General features: G+C 51.3%; 2 protein-coding genes across 5 annotated transcripts; one reads left to right on the plus strand and one right to left on the minus strand.

Annotated features, from left to right (window-relative positions):
- The first annotated feature begins 714 nt into the window (after positions 1 to 714).
- On the plus strand, positions 715 to 4,488 carry LOC140134552 (putative nuclease HARBI1). Its single transcript, XM_072154948.1, has 2 exons — positions 715 to 1,215; positions 2,685 to 4,488. Exons 1-2 carry the CDS (start codon positions 772 to 774, stop codon positions 3,486 to 3,488), a joined length of 1,248 nt encoding a protein of 415 aa, XP_072011049.1. The 5' UTR covers positions 715 to 771; the 3' UTR covers positions 3,489 to 4,488.
- Positions 4,489 to 9,531: 5,043 nt separating this feature from the next.
- Positions 9,532 to 16,722, minus strand: LOC140134553 (protein BTG3-like). Of its 4 annotated transcripts, none has more exons than XM_072154950.1 (5): positions 16,567 to 16,722; positions 11,855 to 12,046; positions 10,702 to 10,839; positions 10,368 to 10,572; positions 9,532 to 9,722 (listed from the first exon to the last, which is right to left on the minus strand). In XM_072154950.1, exons 2-5 carry the CDS (start codon positions 12,025 to 12,027, stop codon positions 9,543 to 9,545), a joined length of 696 nt encoding a protein of 231 aa, XP_072011051.1. In that variant the 5' UTR covers positions 12,028 to 12,046; positions 16,567 to 16,722; the 3' UTR covers positions 9,532 to 9,542. The 4 variants fall into 4 exon arrangements, with proteins under 4 accessions (XP_072011051.1, XP_072011050.1, XP_072011053.1 ...); XM_072154949.1 differs by lacking the exon at positions 16,567 to 16,722 and adding an exon at positions 16,549 to 16,560; XM_072154952.1 differs by lacking the exon at positions 16,567 to 16,722 and adding an exon at positions 12,611 to 12,863.
- Between the last annotated feature and the right edge of the window lie 4,194 nt (positions 16,723 to 20,916).

The raw sequence follows: 20,916 nt of genomic DNA on the forward strand, positions 1-20,916 counted from the left end.
AGAAGTGCTGGTTCTGAGAGGTGTGCGGCCCATCAGTATCAGTGTGTGAGGTAGAAGAGCTGGTTCTGAGAGGAGTGCGGCCCATCAGTATCAGTGTGTGAGGTAGAAGTGCTGGTTCTGAGAGATGTGCGGCCCATCAGTATCAGTGTGTGAGGTAGAAGTGCTGGTTCTGAGAGAAGTGCGGCCCATCAGTATCAGTGTGTGAGGTACAAGTGCTGGTTCTGAGAGGAGTGCGGCCCATCAGTATCAGTGTGTGAGGTAGAAGAGCTGGTTCTGAGAGGTGTGCGGCCCATCAGTATCAGTGTGTGAGGTAGAAGTGCTGGTTCTGAGAGGTGTGCGGCCCATCAGTATCAGTGTGTGAGGTAGAAGTGCTGGTTCTGAGAGGTGTGCGGCCCATCAGTACAGTGTGTGAGGTAGAAGTGCTGGTTCTGAGAGGAGTGCGGCCCATCAGTATCAGTGTGTGAGGTAGAAGTGCTGGTTCTGAGAGGTGTGCGGCCCATCAGTATCAGTGTGTGAGGTAGAAGTGCTGGTTCTGAGAGGTGTGCGGCCCATCAGTATCAGTGTGTGAGGTAGAAGTGCTGGTTCTGTGGTTATTATTCTCCATGTTCTGATCTCTGGCACATGCAGGACGTGTCTGGTGGTGAGGGCTGAGTGTGCAGGTGTGGGCTGTGAGGAGGGGGTTGTGTAGTTACTCCCCTCTCCCTCCTCCCGGATCCTCCCCCCACAGTCCGGCCTCCATCTTGCTTCCCTGTCTGTGTAAGGAGCTGCAGGATGAGTATGTGGGCGAAGCGTCGCCTGGCGATAGAGATCCTGGAGCACATCATTGAGCTGGAGGAGAATCAGCCCAAAAAGCGTCGGAGGAGATGTTGGTGCAAGCCGTGCCCACAGCCGAAAGAGAACCCCTCTCCCCCGGGGCCCAAAACTGAGATCACGGAGAGCAGCCCTGAGGATTTCCGGAATCACTTAGGGATGTCGGAGGAGTCTTTCAGGAATCTTCTGGCCGTGGTCAAACCACTGATCGAAAAAAAGGACACGGTGATGCGGGCGTCCATCCCCGCCGAGCAACGCCTTGCCGCAACGCTGCGATTCCTGGCGACAGGGAGGTCCCTGCAAGAGCTGAAGACCAGCACCAGCATCTCCGTCCCTGCACTCAGCTCCATCATCCCGGAGACGTGCGAGGCCATCGTGGGAGCCCTGCGAGACGGGTACCTAAAGGTGCGTGGACAGCGAGGATTACGTGTCAGATCCATGGAACATTCCAGTTATTAGTATTGTACTTGGAAAAAGTTACAAAGTTCCGTCTCTCCGACTTAATTCAGAGTCTTAACTTTTTGATTATTCTGGCAATCGGGGGCGCAGTGTAGGGGGTCCCCCGTCCTGTATCGGTGGGAGGCGTTTTTAGACCGTTTTTAGTTGTGCGTTTTCAGATCGGAAAAAAAACGCATGCGTTTTTGACCAGTTAATATTCATTTTTTATTTCAAAAAGAGACTTTAGCTTTTGTGTCGCTGTCATCTTTCTCCAATTTCCTTCATAATCTTCAATGAATTTTCGTGACGGCGGCCGCTCCTGGCCTCGGAGTGGACCACCACGGGGCTCTCCTGCCCTGTGTCCGGGCAATAGCTGACCACCACGGGGCTTTCCTGCCCTGTGTCCGGGCACTAGCTGACCACCACGGGGCTTTCCTGCCCTGTGTCCGGGCACTAGCTGACCACCACGGGGCTCTCCTGCCCTGTGTCTGGGCACTAGCTGACCACCACGGGGCTCTCCTGCCCTGTGTCCGGGCACTAGCTGACCACCACGGGGCTCTCCTGCCCTGTGTCTGGGCACTAGCTGTAGGTTATGCCAGTAACTGCCGCAGCTTATAGAGCAAGGCCAAAGGCCGACTGCAAGATACATCAGGACGCGGAGCCTTTAGAAATATCCCGCAGAAGCGAATGAGGGACTAGCGAATGATAAATCGCCCAAAACTCCGTGTTGGATGTGTTGTAAACTCCTATTGCAGGAGACCCTATTGTCTTTAAGCTTCCGTTTTGATGCAGTAATCTGTGACCGTGGCATCCGAGGCTTCCTAAACACTGATCCAGAGGCTCCGCATCTGCTCTGCAGCAGAATCTGGATAATAATACGGAGTCACTGTGGATTTTCAGCCACATTTTGCTATTTTGCTCGAGTGCAGACCCTCCGCACCGGTGTGGTGACTGTACGGTGTTGGGTTCCAGTGACGGATCTTACTGGTGGGCCCTTGGCCCTGCGAGTCTGACACTGAACCCTGACTCCTGTTGTTGATGCATAGCCATTGTGTATTGTCAGCAGCTGACCTAAGAGAGTAATACCCCTTCTACACTCGCAAGTGTGATGCGATGAACTCGCATCACACTCGCAACGTGTGCTGCCCGGGTCTCCCGGCCCGAACGCTGCAAACCGGAACTGAATGCAAGTTCATCGCATCACACTCGCGGGTGTAAAAGGAGCCTAAATGGTCAGGATTGCACAGGATTGGGTTGGATAGGATTGGAATCGTCTCCGATCTCAGGTGTTGTGCATTATAGGAACCTCCCATTGCGACCACCAAGACTCCGCGTTCCACCAGTGCCACCAGTGTGCACATATCCCTGACCACTCTGGATGATGGGATCAATCTTGGATTTCCTAGTAATTTCCCATGTTTCTCTGTTTTTCACAGTTCCCCAAGAATCCTCGCGAGTGGAGAAACGTCGCCGACGACTTTGAGACGCTCTGGCAATTTCCCAACTGCGGCGGTGCCCTCGATGGCAAACACATCCGCATCTCCAAACCTCCTAACTCCGGATCCCGTTACTACAACTACAAGGGTTTCTGCAGCATCATCCTCGTCGCCGTGGTCAACGCCAACTACCAGTTCCTCATGGTGGACGTCGGAAAGAACGGGTGCGCTTCGGGCGGTGGCGGCGTTCTAGAACAAACTAAATTCCACCAACTGTTACAGAGTAACGACCTGAACCTACCGACCCGTGAAGACACGAAGCAGAACCTGAACTTTGTCTTCATCGGAGATGAGGCGTTCCCACTGCACAAACATCTCCTCAAACCCTTCCCCCAGAGACAGCTCAACAAGGAGAGGAAGATCTTAAATTACCGACTGTCCCGGGCTCGGAGGGTGGCGGAGAACGCTTTCGGGATCATGGCACACAGGTTCCGGATATTCCACACGCCAATCAATTTACTTCCGGAAAAGATTGACAAGGTGGTGGTGGCCTGCTGTGTGCTCCACAACTACCTGCTCCACCACGACCCTCACACCTACTCTCCAGCCAGTATGATGGACCTGGAAGACATCAAGAACCACGAGATGGTCCATGGCGAGTGGCGGGAGGATTCGGACATGATTACGCCTCTCCAGCCGCTCTGCGCCCGCGGTGTGTGTGATGACGCCATCCGATCTCGAGAACAGTATGCAGAGTATTTTAATGGCATCGGCTCAGTCTCGTGGCAAGACGCCATGTTATAGACGACAACATGAGACGCTTTAAGCTCTTTACAGCACTTTGTGATATATGGATTTTTTTTTTTTTGCGTAGGTGTCCTCACACTGCTGTGCTCTGTGTTCACTGCAGCCAGTGTTTGGTATTGTCCCTGCATAGATGTGTAGTCATATCTTTGTGTATGTTGGTTGTAGCAGCAGGACTGTGATATATGGATTTATACTGCAGGATTATTTTGCATAGGTGTCCTCACACTGCTGTGCTCTGTGCTCACTGCAACCAGGGTTAGGTAATGTCCCTGGAGAGATGTGTAAAATACCTTTGTGTATGTTGGTTGTAGCAGCAGCAGGACGAAGGTATTTGCATTCATATTCCAGGATTGTAGCTTCTCCAAGTAACCTCACACTGCTGTGCACTTTGCTTACTGAATTGAGCTGCTCCACAGTCTTAGTTCCCCCCTGCACTGGGTATGTACTATAGTATATTTTCGGGAACCAGCTACAACAATACCAACAATATACACAAAGGTTTATTACACATCTCTCCAGGGACAATACATAACACTGGCTGCAGAGAGCACAGAGCACAGCAGTGTGAGGTCTGATTACACATCTCTCCAGGGACAGTACATAACACTGGCTGCAGAGAGCACCGAGCACAGCAGTGTGAGGTCTGATTACACATCTCTCCAGGGACAGTACATAACACTGGCTGCAGAGAGCACAGAGCACAGCAGTGTGAGGTCTGATTACACATCTCTCCAGGGACAATACATAACACTGGCTGCAGAGAGCACAGAGCAAAGCAGTGTGAGGTCCGATTACACATCTCTCCAGGGACAATACATAACACTGGCTGCAGAGAGCACAGAGCACAGCAGTGTGAGGTCCGATTACACATCTCTCCAGGGACAATACATAACACTGGCTGCAGAGAGCACAGAGCACAGCAGTGTGAGGTCCGATTACACATCTCTCCAGGGACAATACATAACACTGGCTGCAGAGAGCACAGAGCACAGCAGTGTGAGGTCTGATTACACATCTCTCCAGGGACAGTACATAACACTGGCTGCAGAGAGCACCGAGCACAGCAGTGTGAGGTCTGATTACACATCTCTCCAGGGACAGTACATAACACTGGCTGCAGAGAGCACAGAGCACAGCAGTGTGAGGTCCGATTACACATCTCTCCAGGGACAATACATAACACTGGCTGCAGAGAGCACAGAGCAAAGCAGTGTGAGGTCCGATTACACATCTCTCCAGGGACAATACATAACACTGGCTGCAGAGAGCACAGAGCACAGCAGTGTGAGGTCCGATTACACATCTCTCCAGGGACAATACATAACACTGGCTGCAGAGAGCACAGAGCACAGCAGTGTGAGGTCCGATTACACATCTCTCCAGGGACAATACATAACACTGGCTGCAGAGAGCACAGAGCACAGCAGTGTGAGGTCCGATTACACATCTCTCCAGGGACAATACATAACACTGGCTGCAGAGAGCACAGAGCACAGCAGTGTGAGGTCTGATTACACATCTCTCCAAGGACAATACATAACACTGGCTGGACAGAGCACAGGGCACAGCAGTGTGAGGTCTGATTACACATCTCTCCGGGGACAATACATAACACTGGCTGCAGAGAGCACAGAGCACAGCAGTGTGAGGTCTGATTACACATCTCTCCAGGGACAATACATAACACTGGCTGCAGAGAGCACAGAGCACAGCAGTGTGAGGTCTGATTACACATCTCTCCAGGGACAGTACATAACACTGGCTGCAGAGAGCACAGAGCACAGCAGTGTGAGGTATGATTACACATCTACCCAGGGACAATACATAACACTGTCTGCAGGGAGCACAGCATTGTGAGGTCTGATTACACATCTCTCCAGGGACAGTACATAACACTGGCTGCAGAGAGCACAGAGCACAGCAGTGTGAGGTCTGATTACACATCTCTCCAGGGACAACACATAACACTGGCTGCAGAGAGCACAGAGCACAGCAGTGTGAGGTCTGATTACACATCTCTCCAGGGACAATACATAACACTGGCTGCAGAGAGCACAGAGCACAGCAGTGTGAGGTCTGATTACACTTCTCTCCAGGGATAATACATAACACTGGCTGCAGAGAGCACAGAGCACAGCAGTGTGAGGTCTGATTACACATCTCTCCAGGGATAATACATAACACTGGCTGCAGAGAGCACAGAGCACAGCAGTGTGAGGTCTGATTACACATCTCTCCAGGGACAGTACACAACACCGGCTGCAGAGAGCAGAGAGCACAGCAGTGTGAGGTCTGATTACACATCTCTCCAGGGACAATGCATAACACTGGCTGCAGAGAGCACAGCAGTGTGAGGTCCGATTACACATCTCTCCAGGGACAATACATAACACTGGCTGCAGAGAGAACAGAGCACAGCAGTGTGAGGTCTGATTACACATCTCTCCAGGGACAATACATAACACTGGCTGCAGAGAGCACAGCAGTGTGAGGTCTGATTACACATCTCTCCAGGGACAATACATAACACTGGCTGCAGAGAGCACAGAGCACAGCAGTGTGAGGTCTGATTACACATCTCTCCAGGGACAATACACAACACTGGCTGCAGGGAGCACAGAGCACAGCAGTGTGAGGTCTGATTACACATCTCTCCAGGCACAATACATAGCACTGGCTGCAGAGAGCACAGAGCACAGCAGTGTGAGGTCTGATTACACATCTCTCCAGGGACAGTACATAACACTGGCTGCAGAGAGCACAGAGCACAGCAGTGTGAGGTCTGATTACACATCTCTCCAGGGACAGTGCATAACACTGGCTGCAGAGAGCACAGCAGTGTGAGGTCTGATCACACATCTCTCCAGGGACAATACATAACACTGGCTGCAGAGAACAGAGCACAGCAGTGTGAGGTATGATTACACATCTCTCCAGGGACAGTACATAACACTGGCTGCAGAGAGCACAGAGCACAGCAGTGTGAGGTCTGATTACACATCTCTCCAGGGACAATACATAACACTGGCTGCAGAGAGCACAGAGCACAGCAGTGTGAGGTCTGATTACACATCTCTCCAGGGACAATACATAACACTGGCTGCTGAGAGCACAGAGCACAGCAGTGTGAGGACTGATTACACCTCTCTCCAGGGACAATACATAACACTGGCTGCAGAGAGCTCAGAGCACAGCAGTGTGAGGTCTGATTACACATCTCTCCAGGGACAATACATAACACTGGCTGCAGAGAGCACAGATCACAGCAGTGCGAGGTCTGATTACACATCTCTCCAGGGACAATACATAACACTGGCTGCAGAGAGCACAGAGCACAGCAGTATGAGGAATGATTACACATCTCTCCAGGGACAATACATAACACTGGCTGCAGGGAGCACAGAGCACAGCAGTGTGAGGTGTGATTACACATCTCTCCAGGGACAATACATAACACTGGCTGCACAGAGCACAGAGCACAGCAGTGTGAGGTCTGATCCTCCAGGTCCTAGGAAGAGGCTCAGTGATAGAGGGGAAGAAATCCGCTGCTGCTTCTCTGGACAATCCCTTTAAGCTCATTGATGTGGATTTAGTTTTATATGAGAGAAATGATAATATTTTATAACCTGCCTTTGCTGTGTGTCACGTGTATAGATGTTCCATGACATAGGTAATAATCGTCACATCCATCTAGAACAATCCGGGGGATCTGTTACCCATCATCGTGTGAAGTGTAGGAGGACGTCTCCCAGGCCTAGGTTTCTTCTGTGATCAGCGTCACCAGATGTGGGGGGCACCGCTTATCTCTTACCCCCCCCCCCCATGTACTTCCTTTCCTTTGTTCCATGGAATGAATACCTCTATTGGCTGATAACACACAACAATAGCTTGTAGCTGATGAGAACCGATTGAACTAACAGGAAATGTACATTAATTTAGAGACCTATTGCAGATTTTACTCACAGCAAGGTGGTGCAGCAGTTTAATGCAAAAAGCACAGAGCACAGCAGTGTGAGGACACTCCCCAGTGCACCTGGAGAAGCTATAATCCTGGAATATGAATCCATACGTCACAGTTCTGCTGCTACCAACATCATACACAAAGGTCTGATTACACATCACTCCAGGGACAGCATCTGAAACTGGGTGCTGCAGAGAGCACAGCAGTGTGAGGACACTCCCCAGTGCACACGGAGAAGCTATAATCCTGGAATATGAATCCATATGTCACAGTTCTGCTGCTACTAACATCATACACAAAGGTCTGATTACACATCACTCCAGGGACAGTATCTGAAACTGGGTGCTGCAGAAAGCACAGCAGTGTGAGGACACACCTCAGTGCACTTGAAGAAGCTACATCCCTGGACTATAAATCCATATTTCTAGTTGCTACTAGCAAACATACACAAAGGTCTGATTACACAGTACGTAACACTGGCTGCAAAGAGCACAAAACAAAGCAGTGTGAGGACACACCCACAGTGCACCTGTGACATGTCACATGGTCTTCCCGATCCCAGAGTCTGCAGATCATTAAATCAGAAGTCACATCCCCATAGAGACGCACATGCTCAGTCTGGGAGCTTGGGGACATGCAGTGACTGAGGGGACAGGATTTCCTCTGTACAGCAGCTTGTGGTCGCGTGATTTTCCGAGCCTGCTGCTACTAACGAGATACACAGAAGTATTAACCAGTCCCAAGCACCAAGGCTTTATAACCATTTCTCTAGAGGCCCCGCCCTCCAGTATCTGCCCCTGCTGAGCTTCTACAGTACTAGCCCCGCCCCCGCGGACACTAAAGTAGAAGCAGTCATATTTTGTTAGTTATCTTTTATACAATAAATATTATTTTTTTTACAAAATAGGTTAAACTCTAGAAAAAAAATAATATTACAAAAAAAAAATCATTAATTTAAGAAGCTTCCCAACAGGTTAACAAAGACATTACAAACAATATCATAGAAAGATTTTAGGTTATCGTCCATATAATACCTTATAAATAAAGCTTTCATGCCGGTGCGGGGGTAGTGAGCGCAGATTATACGAGTGTACGGTGGAGCCCTGAGACGGCATCCGGTATAGCAGAATAAATTACAAGCTCAAAGGTGTCTACAACTCCCAGAATGTGAATCTCCGCCCGCTACAAGCATACTGGGAGTTGTAGTTTTACCGCAACGCAAGGACCAAAGCTTGCAGACTACTCTGCACAGCAGCACATAAAAAAAAAAATTCATTAAAAAATGTATAAAACTTTGTAAGACCCAAAGCTATGTACAGGGAGCAGCCGTTACATGGGTTATGTACATTTATTAAATAATCCCGCCCACTTTTTAAGGGCGTGTTCACAATGGACCCAATAAATCCTAGGGATCACGTAATCGAGGGCAAGAACCGTTTCGATTCACGACGCCCCGGTCCGTCCTCCATAGAGGAAAATTCCCAAACCACCGAAAGTGTGACTTTCCGATGCTTTAGCAGCTTTTTTGGGGGGGTTCAACTTCCCATGTTAGAGGGAGGGGGGAGTGGTGAGACGAGCCGCGTACAGAGCACCTAAAGGCGCGGTCTATTCTTTGCCCCTGGATTTGTGACCTGAAAACAACATTTTATTTGCATCTAGAGATGATGCGGAGGGTACAGAGTTAAAAGGCAGGATTGAGTGGAGATGCCCTTTAAGTGGGGGTCTCCATAGTTAAAATGTTTCAATAAACCATTAAAAGCTACAATTAGAGCAGGAGCCACGAGCCATGTATCTACCAAGCCCAGCCCCAGAGGTACAGGAGGACATCTATGAGATAAAACAATAGTGGTCTCTGTTCGGGGGTGGGCATCAGTATTAACAGCCCCGCCCCCGAGCAGCCACCTGCAGTTCACGACTTGTATTCCAGTTCCTGAGTGTTCCCGTAAAATTCTTGGACTACACACACCAGCTGCTTGAGGAGGCCCGCACCATGAGGGTCACGTCCTCCTTCCAAGGACTCCAACTGGGGGTGTCGTCTTCAAGTAGGAGGTTGAAATGTTTTTGTTTTTTGGAAGTTCCGAAGTTCCACTTTAACTTTTAGTTTGAGGAGATGTTGACTTTTTGGATTTCCACTTGCGAGGTCGGATATTGTGGTAGTATTTGGGTACCAGGTAGTACACGGTCATGGGTTGGTAGGCCGGGATGAAGCTGCCGGGGTACTGGTAATAGACGGTGGAGGAGGGAGCCGGGCTGTAGTAATACTGAGCGCCCTGTAGGTGGAGAAAGACAAACAGGTCAAGAATTTGTGGAAGTTCTTTTAGGACAAGACAGGAAGTAGCAGACGAGGAGGAGGAGGAGGAGGGGGGTGAGTCATTCCCGACACTCAGCGGACAGAGTCCTGCATGAAGCAACACGAGTGTAATGAATCCTGCCTGACTCACCGAAACGTGTCATCGGAGCATGTGCCACCCCACACCATGATGTCATCATCCCCTCCCACCCACGGATGTGCACAAGGATCGGCTGAATTAGCATTTATCAATAAATGTCTAACCGCAGGCGCTCCGATGTCCCAGGTCCCACCTGCAGAACGAGTGGCTTCAGATCCTCCTGTACTGCCCTCTACTGGGTGATACATTTATTATGTGATAAACATTATCAATGGAAAAGCCCTTCAAATGTGACACCTACTATGGGGCTACTGACTTTAAAGAGCAGATGCCCGCGGTGCTGATTAACTAAAACTCTATAAAAATAATGGGGGCATCTGAAGTCTACAGCACGTAGTCGTGATCATAGAGGAGGGGGAGTGGATGGATTTCACCTGACTGCTCTGTGTCCCCCTAAATCCCCCCATATCCCAAGTGTTAACCCCTTATATATCAAGAGGCCCTGGCGCTATCCTGCGCTCTTACCATTTTCTGAGCATTGGTCACGGCGGATTTCTTCTTGCTCCTGACGTTCTCCTCATCCTCGCTGGAGGACTCAGAAGGTGACGCGCTGACGTCCGAGCCCTCGGAGTGATAGTCCGACGTGTCTTGCTCCGGTTTCTCTGGTGTCGTCGTCTTTTTGGGCTCTTCTGGAGCCTTCACAATGAAGGGGCTGCAGCTCTCCCCTAACCTGAGGACACAGGACAGCTCTGCATGAATGGTGAGGCCGACCTCAAAGGGGTGGGGCTTATACCCCCCCCGAAACAGGTTTGAGTTATCAGTGTTTTTTTCGGATTATAGGTGTTACAATGCGACTTACCTGCAGCTCACTTCCTCCGGATCAATCCATATAGACATGTTTTTGGGGAAGGCCAACTGTGAGCAGCGCAGTCCGCTCCGGACGCAGGCCCGTAATACGGAGTCATCCACCGCGGCGTTCTTCTCTATCCGGATACACCTGGGGGGGTCAGAGGACTGTAAGATACTGCACATCTATACATGAGGCATCTTGATGGGAGTTGTAGTTCTCACACAGCAGGATATAAAGGAACAAGGAAAACAGAAGCTAAAGAATAGCGACACTCAGCATTGCTGAAGTTAAATTCCCTGCTCGACCGGTTCCGGGGAAAGTTCTACGAAAGGTGACATTTGCATCCACCCCCACAGCACCGGGGTTTTCCAGAGTGTATGACCTCACCCTAATCTATGTATATACACACTGCCTGACCTGATAAACATTCAGCACAAGGGCATCGGGAATGTGTCCTCACACTGCTGTGCTCTGTGCTCTCTGGAGAGATGTGAACCAACCCCTTGTGTTTGTTGTTAGTAATGGAAGGTCTGTGAAATATGGATTTAAATTCCAGGATTGTATCTTCTAAGTGCACTGGAGGCGGGTCCTCACACTGCTGTGCTCTCTAAAGCTCTGTGCTCCGCTGCACAGCCCTCCCTTCTGTGTAACAGATGCAGCAGTTTTCTGTTGGATACAGCAATCACTCAGAGCAAAGTGACGGTGAATGGGGAGGATATCATTGCGGAGAACACAGTGCACAACAGTGTGAGGACACGCCCCCAGTGCACTTGAAGAAGCTACAACCCTGGAATATAAAATCCTTATTTCACTGTCCTGCTGCAACTAACAACATAGACAAAGGGGTGATTGCATGCCTCTCCAGAGACAACACAGCTACAATCCTGGAATATAAATCCATATTTCACTGTCCTGCTGCAACTAACAACATACACAAGGGGGGGGGAATACACATCTCTGCAGAGACAATACAGCTACAATCCTGGAATATAAACCCATATTGTACAGTCCTGCTGCAACTTACATACACAAGGGGGTTATTACACATCTCTCCAGAGACAATACAGCTACAATCCTGGAATATAAATCCATATTTCACAGTTCTATTGCTGTGTGATCCTTGCAGCCGGTTTAACCCCTCGTGTCGCGGGTGGGCTCTTACCTGTAGGCTTGGCCTTTCTGCGGGCTCTCCGGATACCAGTGTCCCTCATACTTGTCACATAAGATGGAGGTGAGGGTCTGAGTGAATCGCTCCACCTGCTCGCTGTCCAGTCTCTGGTGGCGGTTCAGCAGCCTCACAATGTAGGACGCCCCCCGCTGTACCTCTTCATACATGGCTGCCACGTGTCCTCTCCTGCAGGGACAGATACAGAGGAACGTTAGGGGTTAAAGGGCATCATCCGAAAATACTAGTTACTGGCCGGATAATTGTTACATAGAAGTAATAAACAGAACATTATATGGACGGCAATGGATTCACTAGCGGCGCTCGCACCGTAGAATAATCCCCTTTTATGGGGTTTTCCGGACATCCATTTGCTTTCATTTTCCCCAGGAATTCTGGGTAATAAATTAGTGGAATTAGGAAAGTCCCCCAGATTTCCACACAGACTGTGAGACACATTTCGAGGAATTGTCCAGCTCAAGGAGCTTAGCTTGGCCTCCATTTTGGCTGGTTGCTAGGGAGTCCCTGCTTAACAAAGCAATGATAGGGACTGCTGTGGTTGTTAGGCCGTGCGCCCATAGCAACCGGGGTGTCAACACATGGGGGTCAGATTGGTGGGATTCACATGGTCGCCCCAATTTTAGGTGACCCTGTCTCACTGGTTGTCACAGCGCAGGCCCAAAACCTGCACTACAGCCCACGGCCTGTCTGTGAGGTGATAACAGCGGAGCGCCCCCTGCCTGCCATACTGACCAGAACACGACGTCCCGGGGGCCACAAGGTCATGGACCGGCCTTGGCAGAACACGAAGGCGCCCCCAGGCCCGGCACCAGACGTCATAGATACAGCCACATCATCTACAGTGTCATAATGAGGTTCTGCGGCAGCTGAGGTGTGTACAGTATCATCAGCACATGGCAGATAACAGAGAACAATGCCATCATCTACAGAGGGATGAGGCCGGAGACTTCCTTATTCCACAGAATTAACCCCGTAGATGATTTCATCACAAGTTTCAGGGAAGTGACACCTGAGCCTCTTATCTCACATCACAAAACTCCCAGCAGGAAGGAGGCAGAACATTACAGCCCAATTTCCCAAGGTTCACGGGTGTCATTATGCAAAACAAGGCAGGAGGTAGGACAAGGTCAGCCCTGTATACAGGAGACAGTCAGCAGGCAGCGCAGGGTCAGCCCTGTATACAGGAGACAGTCAGCAGGCAGCGCAGGGTCAGCCCTGTATACAGGAGACAGTCAGCAGGCAGCGCAGGGTCAGCCCTGTATACAGGAGACAGTCAGCAGGCAGCGCAGGGTCAGCCCTGTATACAGGAGACAGTCAGCAGGCAGCGCAGGGTCAGCCCTGTATACAGGAGACAGTCAGCAGGCAGCGCAGGGTCAGCCCTGTATACAGGAGACAGTCAGCAGGCAGCGCAGGGTCAGCCCTGTATACAGGAGACAGTCAGCAGGCAGCGCAGGGTCAGCCCTGTATACAGGAGACAGTCAGCAGGCAGCGCAGGGTCAGCCCTGTATACAGGAGACAGTCAGCAGGCAGCGCAGGGTCAGCCCTGTATACAGGAAACAGTCAGCAGGCAGCGCAGGGTCAGCCCTGTATACAGGAGACAGTCAGCAGGCGGCAGAGGGTCAGCCCTGTATACAGGAGACAGTCAGCAGGCGGCAGAGGGTCAGCCCTGTATACAGGAGCCAGTCAGCAGGCGGCAGAGGGTCAGCCCTGTATACAGGAGCCAGTCAGCAGGCAGCGCACAGTCAGCCCTGTATACAGGAGCCAGTCAGCAGGCAGCGCAGGGTCAGCCCTGTATACAGGAGCCAGTCAGCAGGCAGCGCAGGGTCAGCCCTGTATACAGGAGCCAGTCAGCAGGCAGCGCAGGGTCAGCCCTGTATACAGGAGCCAGTCAGCAGGCAGCGCAGGGTCAGCCCTGTATACAGGAGACAGTCAGCAGGCAGCGCAGGGTCAGCCCTGTATACAGGAGACAGTCAGCAGGCAGCGCAGGGTCAGCCCTGTATACAGGAGACAGTCAGCAGGCAGCGCAGGGTCAGCCCTGTATACAGGAGACAGTCAGCAGGCAGCGCAGGGTCAGCCCTGTATACAGGAGACAGTCAGCAGGCAGCGCAGGGTCAGCCCTGTATACAGGAGACAGTCAGCAGGCAGCGCAGGGTCAGCCCTGTATACAGGAGACAGTCAGCAGGCAGCGCAGGGTCAGCCCTGTATACAGGAGACAGTCAGCAGGCAGCGCAGGGTCAGCCCTGTATACAGGAGACAGTCAGCAGGCAGCGCAGGGTCAGCCCTGTATACAGGAGACAGTCAGCAGGCAGCGCAGGGTCAGCCCTGTATACAGGAGACAGTCAGCAGGCAGCGCAGGGTCAGCCCTGTATACAGGAGACAGTCAGCAGGCAGCGCAGGGTCAGCCCTGTATACAGGAGACAGTCAGCAGGCAGCGCAGGGTCAGCCCTGTATACAGGAGACAGTCAGCAGGCAGCGCAGGGTCAGCGCTGTATACAGGAGACAGTCAGCAGGCAGCGCAGGGTCAGCCCTGTATACAGGAGACAGTCAGCAGGCAGCGCAGGGTCAGCCCTGTATACAGGAGACAGTCAGCAGGCAGCGCAGGGTCAGCCCTGTATACAGGAGACAGTCAGCAGGCAGCGCAGGGTCAGCGCTGTATACAGGAGACAGTCAGCAGGCAGCGCAGGGTCAGCGCTGTATACAGGAGACAGTCAGCAGGCAGCGCAGGGTCAGCCCTGTATACAGGAGACAGTCAGCAGGCAGCGCAGGGTCAGCCCTGTATACAGGAGACAGTCAGCAGGCAGCGCAGGGTGTTATAGTCACGTAGTCGGCAGCAGGGGGCAGTATCCTGGATCCTCTGATATATAAATACCCTGGGACTTTCCTTGGTGGCATCAGGAATGTGGGTGAATCCTGCTCCCTCCCCCCTACATGATTATAAACACAGGATGATGTAACACAGAGACACCGGACGACATGTGACAGAGGCGTCCCCGATACCTGCACCCGGACTACAGATCCCAGCAGAGCCCCCTGTATGACCCTGTACCCTCACATCACCCCGCGAGACCGCCCTCTGTTACCCCTCCCAGCACACAGCGAGGTCACCCTCTGTTACCCCTCCTGGGCTCCTGTGCCATGTGGTCGCCCTCTGTTACCCCTCCTGGGCTCCTGTGCCATGTGGTCAACCTCTGTTACTCCTCCAGGGCTCCTGTGCCCTGTGGTGGCCCTCTGTTACCCCTCCTGGGCTCCTGTGATCTGTGGGCGCCCTCTGTTACTCCTCCTGGGCTCCTGTGCCCTGTGGTGGCCCTCTGTTACTCCTCCTGGGCTCCTGTGCCATGTGGTCGCCCTCTGTTACCCCTCCTGGGCTCCTGTGCCCTGTGGTGGCCCTCTGTTACTCCTCCTGGGCTCCTGTGCCCTGTGGTGGCCCTCTGTTACTCCTCCTGGGCTCCTGTGCCATGTGGTGGCCCCCTGTTACTCCTCCTGGGCTCCTGTCCTTCCCCTCTGTTACTCCTCCTGGGCTCCTGTGCCCTGTGGTTGCCCTCTGTTACTCCTCCTGGGCTCCTGTGCCCTCTGGTGGCCCTCTGTTACTCCTCCTGGGCTCCTGTGCCATGTGGTGGCCCTCTGTTACTCCTCCTGGGCTCCTGTGCCCTGTGGGTGCCCTCTGTTACTCCTCCTGGGCTCCTGTGCCATGTGGTGGCCCTCTGTTACTCCTCCTGGGCTCCTGTGCCCTCTGTTACTCCTCCTGGGCTCCTGTGCCCTGTGGGCGCCCTCTGTTACTCCTCCTGGGCTCCTGTGCCCTGTGGGCGCCCTCTGTTACTCCTCCTGGGCTCCTGTGCCCTGTGGGCGCCCTCTGTTACTCCTCCTGGGCTCCTGTGCCATGTGGTGGCCCTCTGTTACTCCTCCTGGGCTCCTGTGCCCTGTGGTGGCCCTCTGTTACTCCCCCTGGGCTCCTGTGCCATGTGGTTGCCCTCTGTTACTCCTCCTGGGCTCCTGTGCCCTGTGGTCGCCCCCTGTTACTCGACCTGTGCCATGTGCTCGCCCTCTGTTACTCCTCCTGGGCTCCTATGCCCCGTGGTCGCCCCCTGTTACTCCTCAGGGGCTCCTGTGCTTCCCCTCTGTTACTCCTCAGGGGCTCCTGTGGTCGCCCTCTGTTACTCCTCAGGGGCTCCTGTGCTTCCCCTCTGTTACTCCTCAGGGGCTCCTGTGCTTCCCCTCTGTTACTCCTCAGGGGCTCCTGTGCTTCCCCTCTGTTACTCCTCAGGGGCTCCTGTGCTTCCCCTCTGTTACTCCTCAGGGGCTCCTGTGCTTCCCCTCTGTTACTCCTCAGGGGCTCCTGTGCTTCCCCTCTGTTACTCCTCAGGGGCTCCTGTGCTTCCCCTCTGTTACTCCTCAGGGGCTCCTGTGCTTCCCCTCTGTTACTCCTCAGGGGCTCCTGTGCACCCCCCACCTCTGTTACTCCTCAGGGGCTCCTGTGCTTCCCCTCTGTTACTCCTCCGGGGCTCCTGTGCCATGTGGCCGCTACACACTATCGTTCCCCCTCATAGTGATACAGGTGTCTGTGGAGGACTACAACCCTCAGCATCCCCTCTACCCCGCGCCGGATGCTGGGACTGCTATAAAGCTAAAAACTACAGGAAAGTCATAACACAAGTCACACAGAGGTCGCGCACATGTGGCGGAGCACTCACCGCAGCTGCTGCTCCTCCTCTTCCCGGCTCTTTGTGTGAGCGGAGTCTCCAGCTCCAGGAGAGTCACCCAGGGGGAGGGAATCCCCGGCGTGACGTCACACTCCATACATGGATATCCTGGGACTGGCGGGGGCGGGGCCCACCGAACAACTCCGCCCCTTCATGTGTGTGTATGTGTATACAGGGCGAGCACGTGTCCCCGGGGGAGGGGCGAGTATCACCGTATATGCTGTACTTACCCCGCAGGATACGTGACTCACCACTTACCGCACGTCACGTGACAGAAAGTGACTAATATTGAAAGTGATAATAATACAAGTTATTGATGGGGGACATTTATCAGGAGCGTCTGAGAGCAGAACTAACTGTACATTACAACCAATCAGAGCTCAGCTTTCATTTTCCCACAGCTGTTTTTAATATGAAACCTGAGCTCTGATTGGTTTCCATGGGCAACAGCTTTACCTCAGACACTGCCATAACTCTCCCCCTATGTACATTATAGAAAGAGTTAATAGCAATTTCCCATCATTCATATCAAATCAAAGAAGCTTTATTGGCAGGACAAAACATGGACACGGATTATAAAATCAGTCATTCCTGGCGGTGAACCCCATAACGGAAAATAGCGCCCAAATATCCAAAACGCCACTTTTATGGCATTTTGGATACAAAAAGTGATAAAAAAAAAGGTTGCACAGTCCTTAAAATAGTAACAATGGAAACGTCGGCTCATCATGCAAAAAATGACACCTCAAACAACTGCGTACACCAAAGTATGAGAGAGTTATTAGCGTCAGAAGATGGCGAAACTATTATTTTTACGTAAACATTGTTTAAAATGTATTAAAACACAATTTTAAAAAATCTAAAAAAAAAAAAAATCTAAATCACTGTGAGGGTGATGGCATACATGGCATTTTGAACCTGTTTTTAAGCAGTCCGTTAAAAATCGCATCCGTTTTTGACAGGTTTCACCAATTATCTTCATTAAAACTGGTCAAAAACGCATGCATTTTTAGGCGGACTGCTTAAAAACTGACCAAAAGCTGATTCAAAACGCCACGTGTGGCATCACCCTGATTGTACGGAACCAAAGTAGACGCATCATTCGGAGCGCACAAGAAAGTGACGCAAATGCGTTTTTTTCCACCAATTTCACCACATTTGGAATTGTTTTCCTTCTTCCCAGCACACGGCACGGAATGATAAATGACGTCACTCAGAAGTAAAAGTTGTTACGCAGAATATAAACCCTCACACAGCTCTGTACACGGAAAAGTGGATTTTTGAAGGTAGGGAGCAAAAAATGATCGAAAAAAGGCTGTGACGCAATAGGGGATAAAAAAAGACAAAAATGCAGACATTGTGGTAAAACATGGCTGCCAAAGCTTTATTATAGAGTAACCAATAATTTATTCAATAAATAATATAAATAATCAAATATAACTGCAGTTCCCCAGCATTAGGGTGATACCACACGTGGTGTTTTGAAACCGTTTTGAATCCGTTTTTGACCCGGGCCAAAAAGCGGATTCAAAACGGGTTCAAAACTCCATATGTGGCATCACGCTTAGATGGGAGACAAAACCCCCACTTAGGCCCCTTCCACACTAGCGAGTGTGATGCGATGAACTCGCATCACACTCGCAACGCAAGCTGCCGGGAACGCACGGCCCGAACCCTGCACCGCGGGAGTGAACTGACATGCTGAGTTCACTCCCGCGGTGCAGCGTTCGGGCCGTGCGTTCCCGGCAGCTTGCGTTGCGAGTGTGATGCGAGTTCATCGCATCACACTCGCTAGTGTGGAAGGGGCCTTAGGCTGGTGCCACACGTACCACAGAAACACCGATGCAATCGGGCCACAGCCCGCCCCGTTGGGTACGGCTTTGTCTGTGTTTGCGTTTTCAAACGCAGACAAAGCGGTACGTGTGGCACCAGCCTTTTTGACGGACTGCTTAAAAATGGGCCAAAATTAAGTTCAAAACGCCACGTGTGTCATCACCCTAAGGTCACCCTAAGGTGACGCTAGCGCACAGGGACTGGGGTTCAGGCCGATCGCATATGCGTTATCAATTGCGGCAAACGCGTATGTGATCACCTGAACCCCGCCCCCTGTGCACTATCGTCGCATTATGAGCACGACACTAGCAGAACGTGTGAACGCGCCCTAAGAAAACAAGGCGACAAGTGCTGATTGTTGGGTGGGCAGGTCAGGGCGTCGGGCAGCTGGGTCACCTCAGGACTCAGCACCTTCTTTTAAGGGAAAACCACCAGGCCGATGATCCAATCAGCTGAGCACCAACATATTTCTCCTCAGAAACCGCACTTTGATTGGATCTACAAGTCAACCAATCACAGCTGACCCAGGTAACTCACTTTTTGATTGGTTGAGATAACACCTGAACAAAAAATTAAAGAATAGGAAAAAAAGAGCGGGAAGAAAACACCACAGAATCTCCTCATAACATACAAGAGGCTTCTACACCTCAAACTGAGGTAAAATATAAGAAGCATATTAATCCTGAGGGGCTGTGGTGCCCGGCGTCCCCTGTCACAACATGCGGGGGTGCTGTGTACATATTTCTATGTCTCATTTACCTCTTACACTTTCTTTTTTATTAGAGATTTGAGTTTACTTTCTATTGTTGTTGTTGTGTCTCTCTCGGGGTGGCAGAGTATTAGGGGATATTACGGGACGTTACGCGTGTAGTGAGTCAGACGTGTTACACAACTTCAGCACATCGTGTACAAGGAGAGCGGCGGCTCGAGGCATGGAGTAACCTCCCGCAACTCCCGCTGAGGTCACGAGACACAAGACAAACACCTCAGCGAGACTGGGAGGAATGTACGGAGCCAACTGGAGAGCCACCGGCGGGAAAACCAAAACCGGTTCTGATGCATGTGAATATATACAAGCGTCTGGACGCAGATCACCTGAGGACGTAACTGCTGCCATCACATTCCTGGAAGACAGTCACTTGTAGTGAAAAAACATGAGGTAACGGTAAACACAGTCATACACCGGGCCTCATCCGAGAAAACTGCCGAGACTGGAAGTTACCCATAGCAACGTAGCAGAGCTCATACATTGCTGTGGGGAAGTGAAAGCAGCTCTGTGATTGGTTCCCTAACTCATCAGATTGAATAATATGGGTCACTAGCCTTTTTGGAAATCATGGACAATCCCTTTAAGGCCACTGTATTGAATATTTTAGGTGACTTTCCACATCAGTAGAGAAGGACTAAAAATGTATTAAAGGGATACGTTAAAGTATCTACAACACATAATATAGCACCAACGACACCTACTGTATACCTGACCAGGTTACATAGCAACCAATCAGCTTTTTAATTCCTCAAAGGGACACAAGAACTCATCTCGGACTGAAAGCAGTTTTGTGATTGGCAGTAAAGACTTCAGGCCAGATAGAAGTGAGGCCTTGTATACGTTTCATGTATTACGTGTACATCTCCCACACAATCGGAGCAAGTGTTCCACAAACGGCGCCACCTTCATCAACAGGTGATGTGTGGTATTGCAACTCTGTCCAATTGACATTAATGTCAGGTGCAGGTGAATCTACAGTAACTAATACTCCGTGGTGATGTCCTATGTGGACGTCAGAAGCCGAGTGGTTAGAAGACCTCGGCCCCTGTAGATGGGATAGACACTTCCGACAGCCTTGGTCAGGGCAGGTGTGCGGCTATCTGTACATTTCCAATACATTGTTATCCGCCATTTCCGGGTCAGAAATAAGCCGGGAGATAAGAGGTGGATATAAACATTGCAGAACCTTCAGAGCCGGAAGCGATCAGATTTCCAAAACACAAATAGTGTAGATTACCTTGAGTAATATCAGCGCCACGTGTACACGGCATGGAATCCACGGGCCTTGTCCTCCTCGCCTTTATCTGACTGACCATGAAGATCTATCGGTACAGGATAGTCGTGTGTAGCCGGCGCCATGTGCGCTGCACTGAGGTCATGACTCCAGATATCAAGGCTATGGGAGGCGTTGTGTGCTAGATACGAGAGGGGGGGGGGGGTGACATGCGGAGGGGCAGCTCATACATCTACCAGCTCTGGTGTCGCCCCCTCTGAGGGCTTTTGTTAGACTGTACCCTCAAAATCAGATTGGATGAGGGTCTGGCTCTTGAAAGTAGAACTTTTGACCACCACCCGATTCCTCGCTTCGGTTGTTCCACCGATTTCTTCAGTTGTAATTCTTGCTCTAGGCTCCACCATTCCTGAGGAATCAGCACCCGATACTCAAGCGAGCTTTCCCGGTCTCGCACAAGCTCACGATGAACGTTCATAAAAGAAGCATGAAGTTGTGAATCTTCACA

Source organism: Engystomops pustulosus, chromosome 6 (genome assembly GCF_040894005.1).
Source record: "Engystomops pustulosus chromosome 6, aEngPut4.maternal, whole genome shotgun sequence".
Taxonomy (NCBI): Eukaryota; Metazoa; Chordata; class Amphibia; order Anura; family Leptodactylidae; genus Engystomops; species Engystomops pustulosus.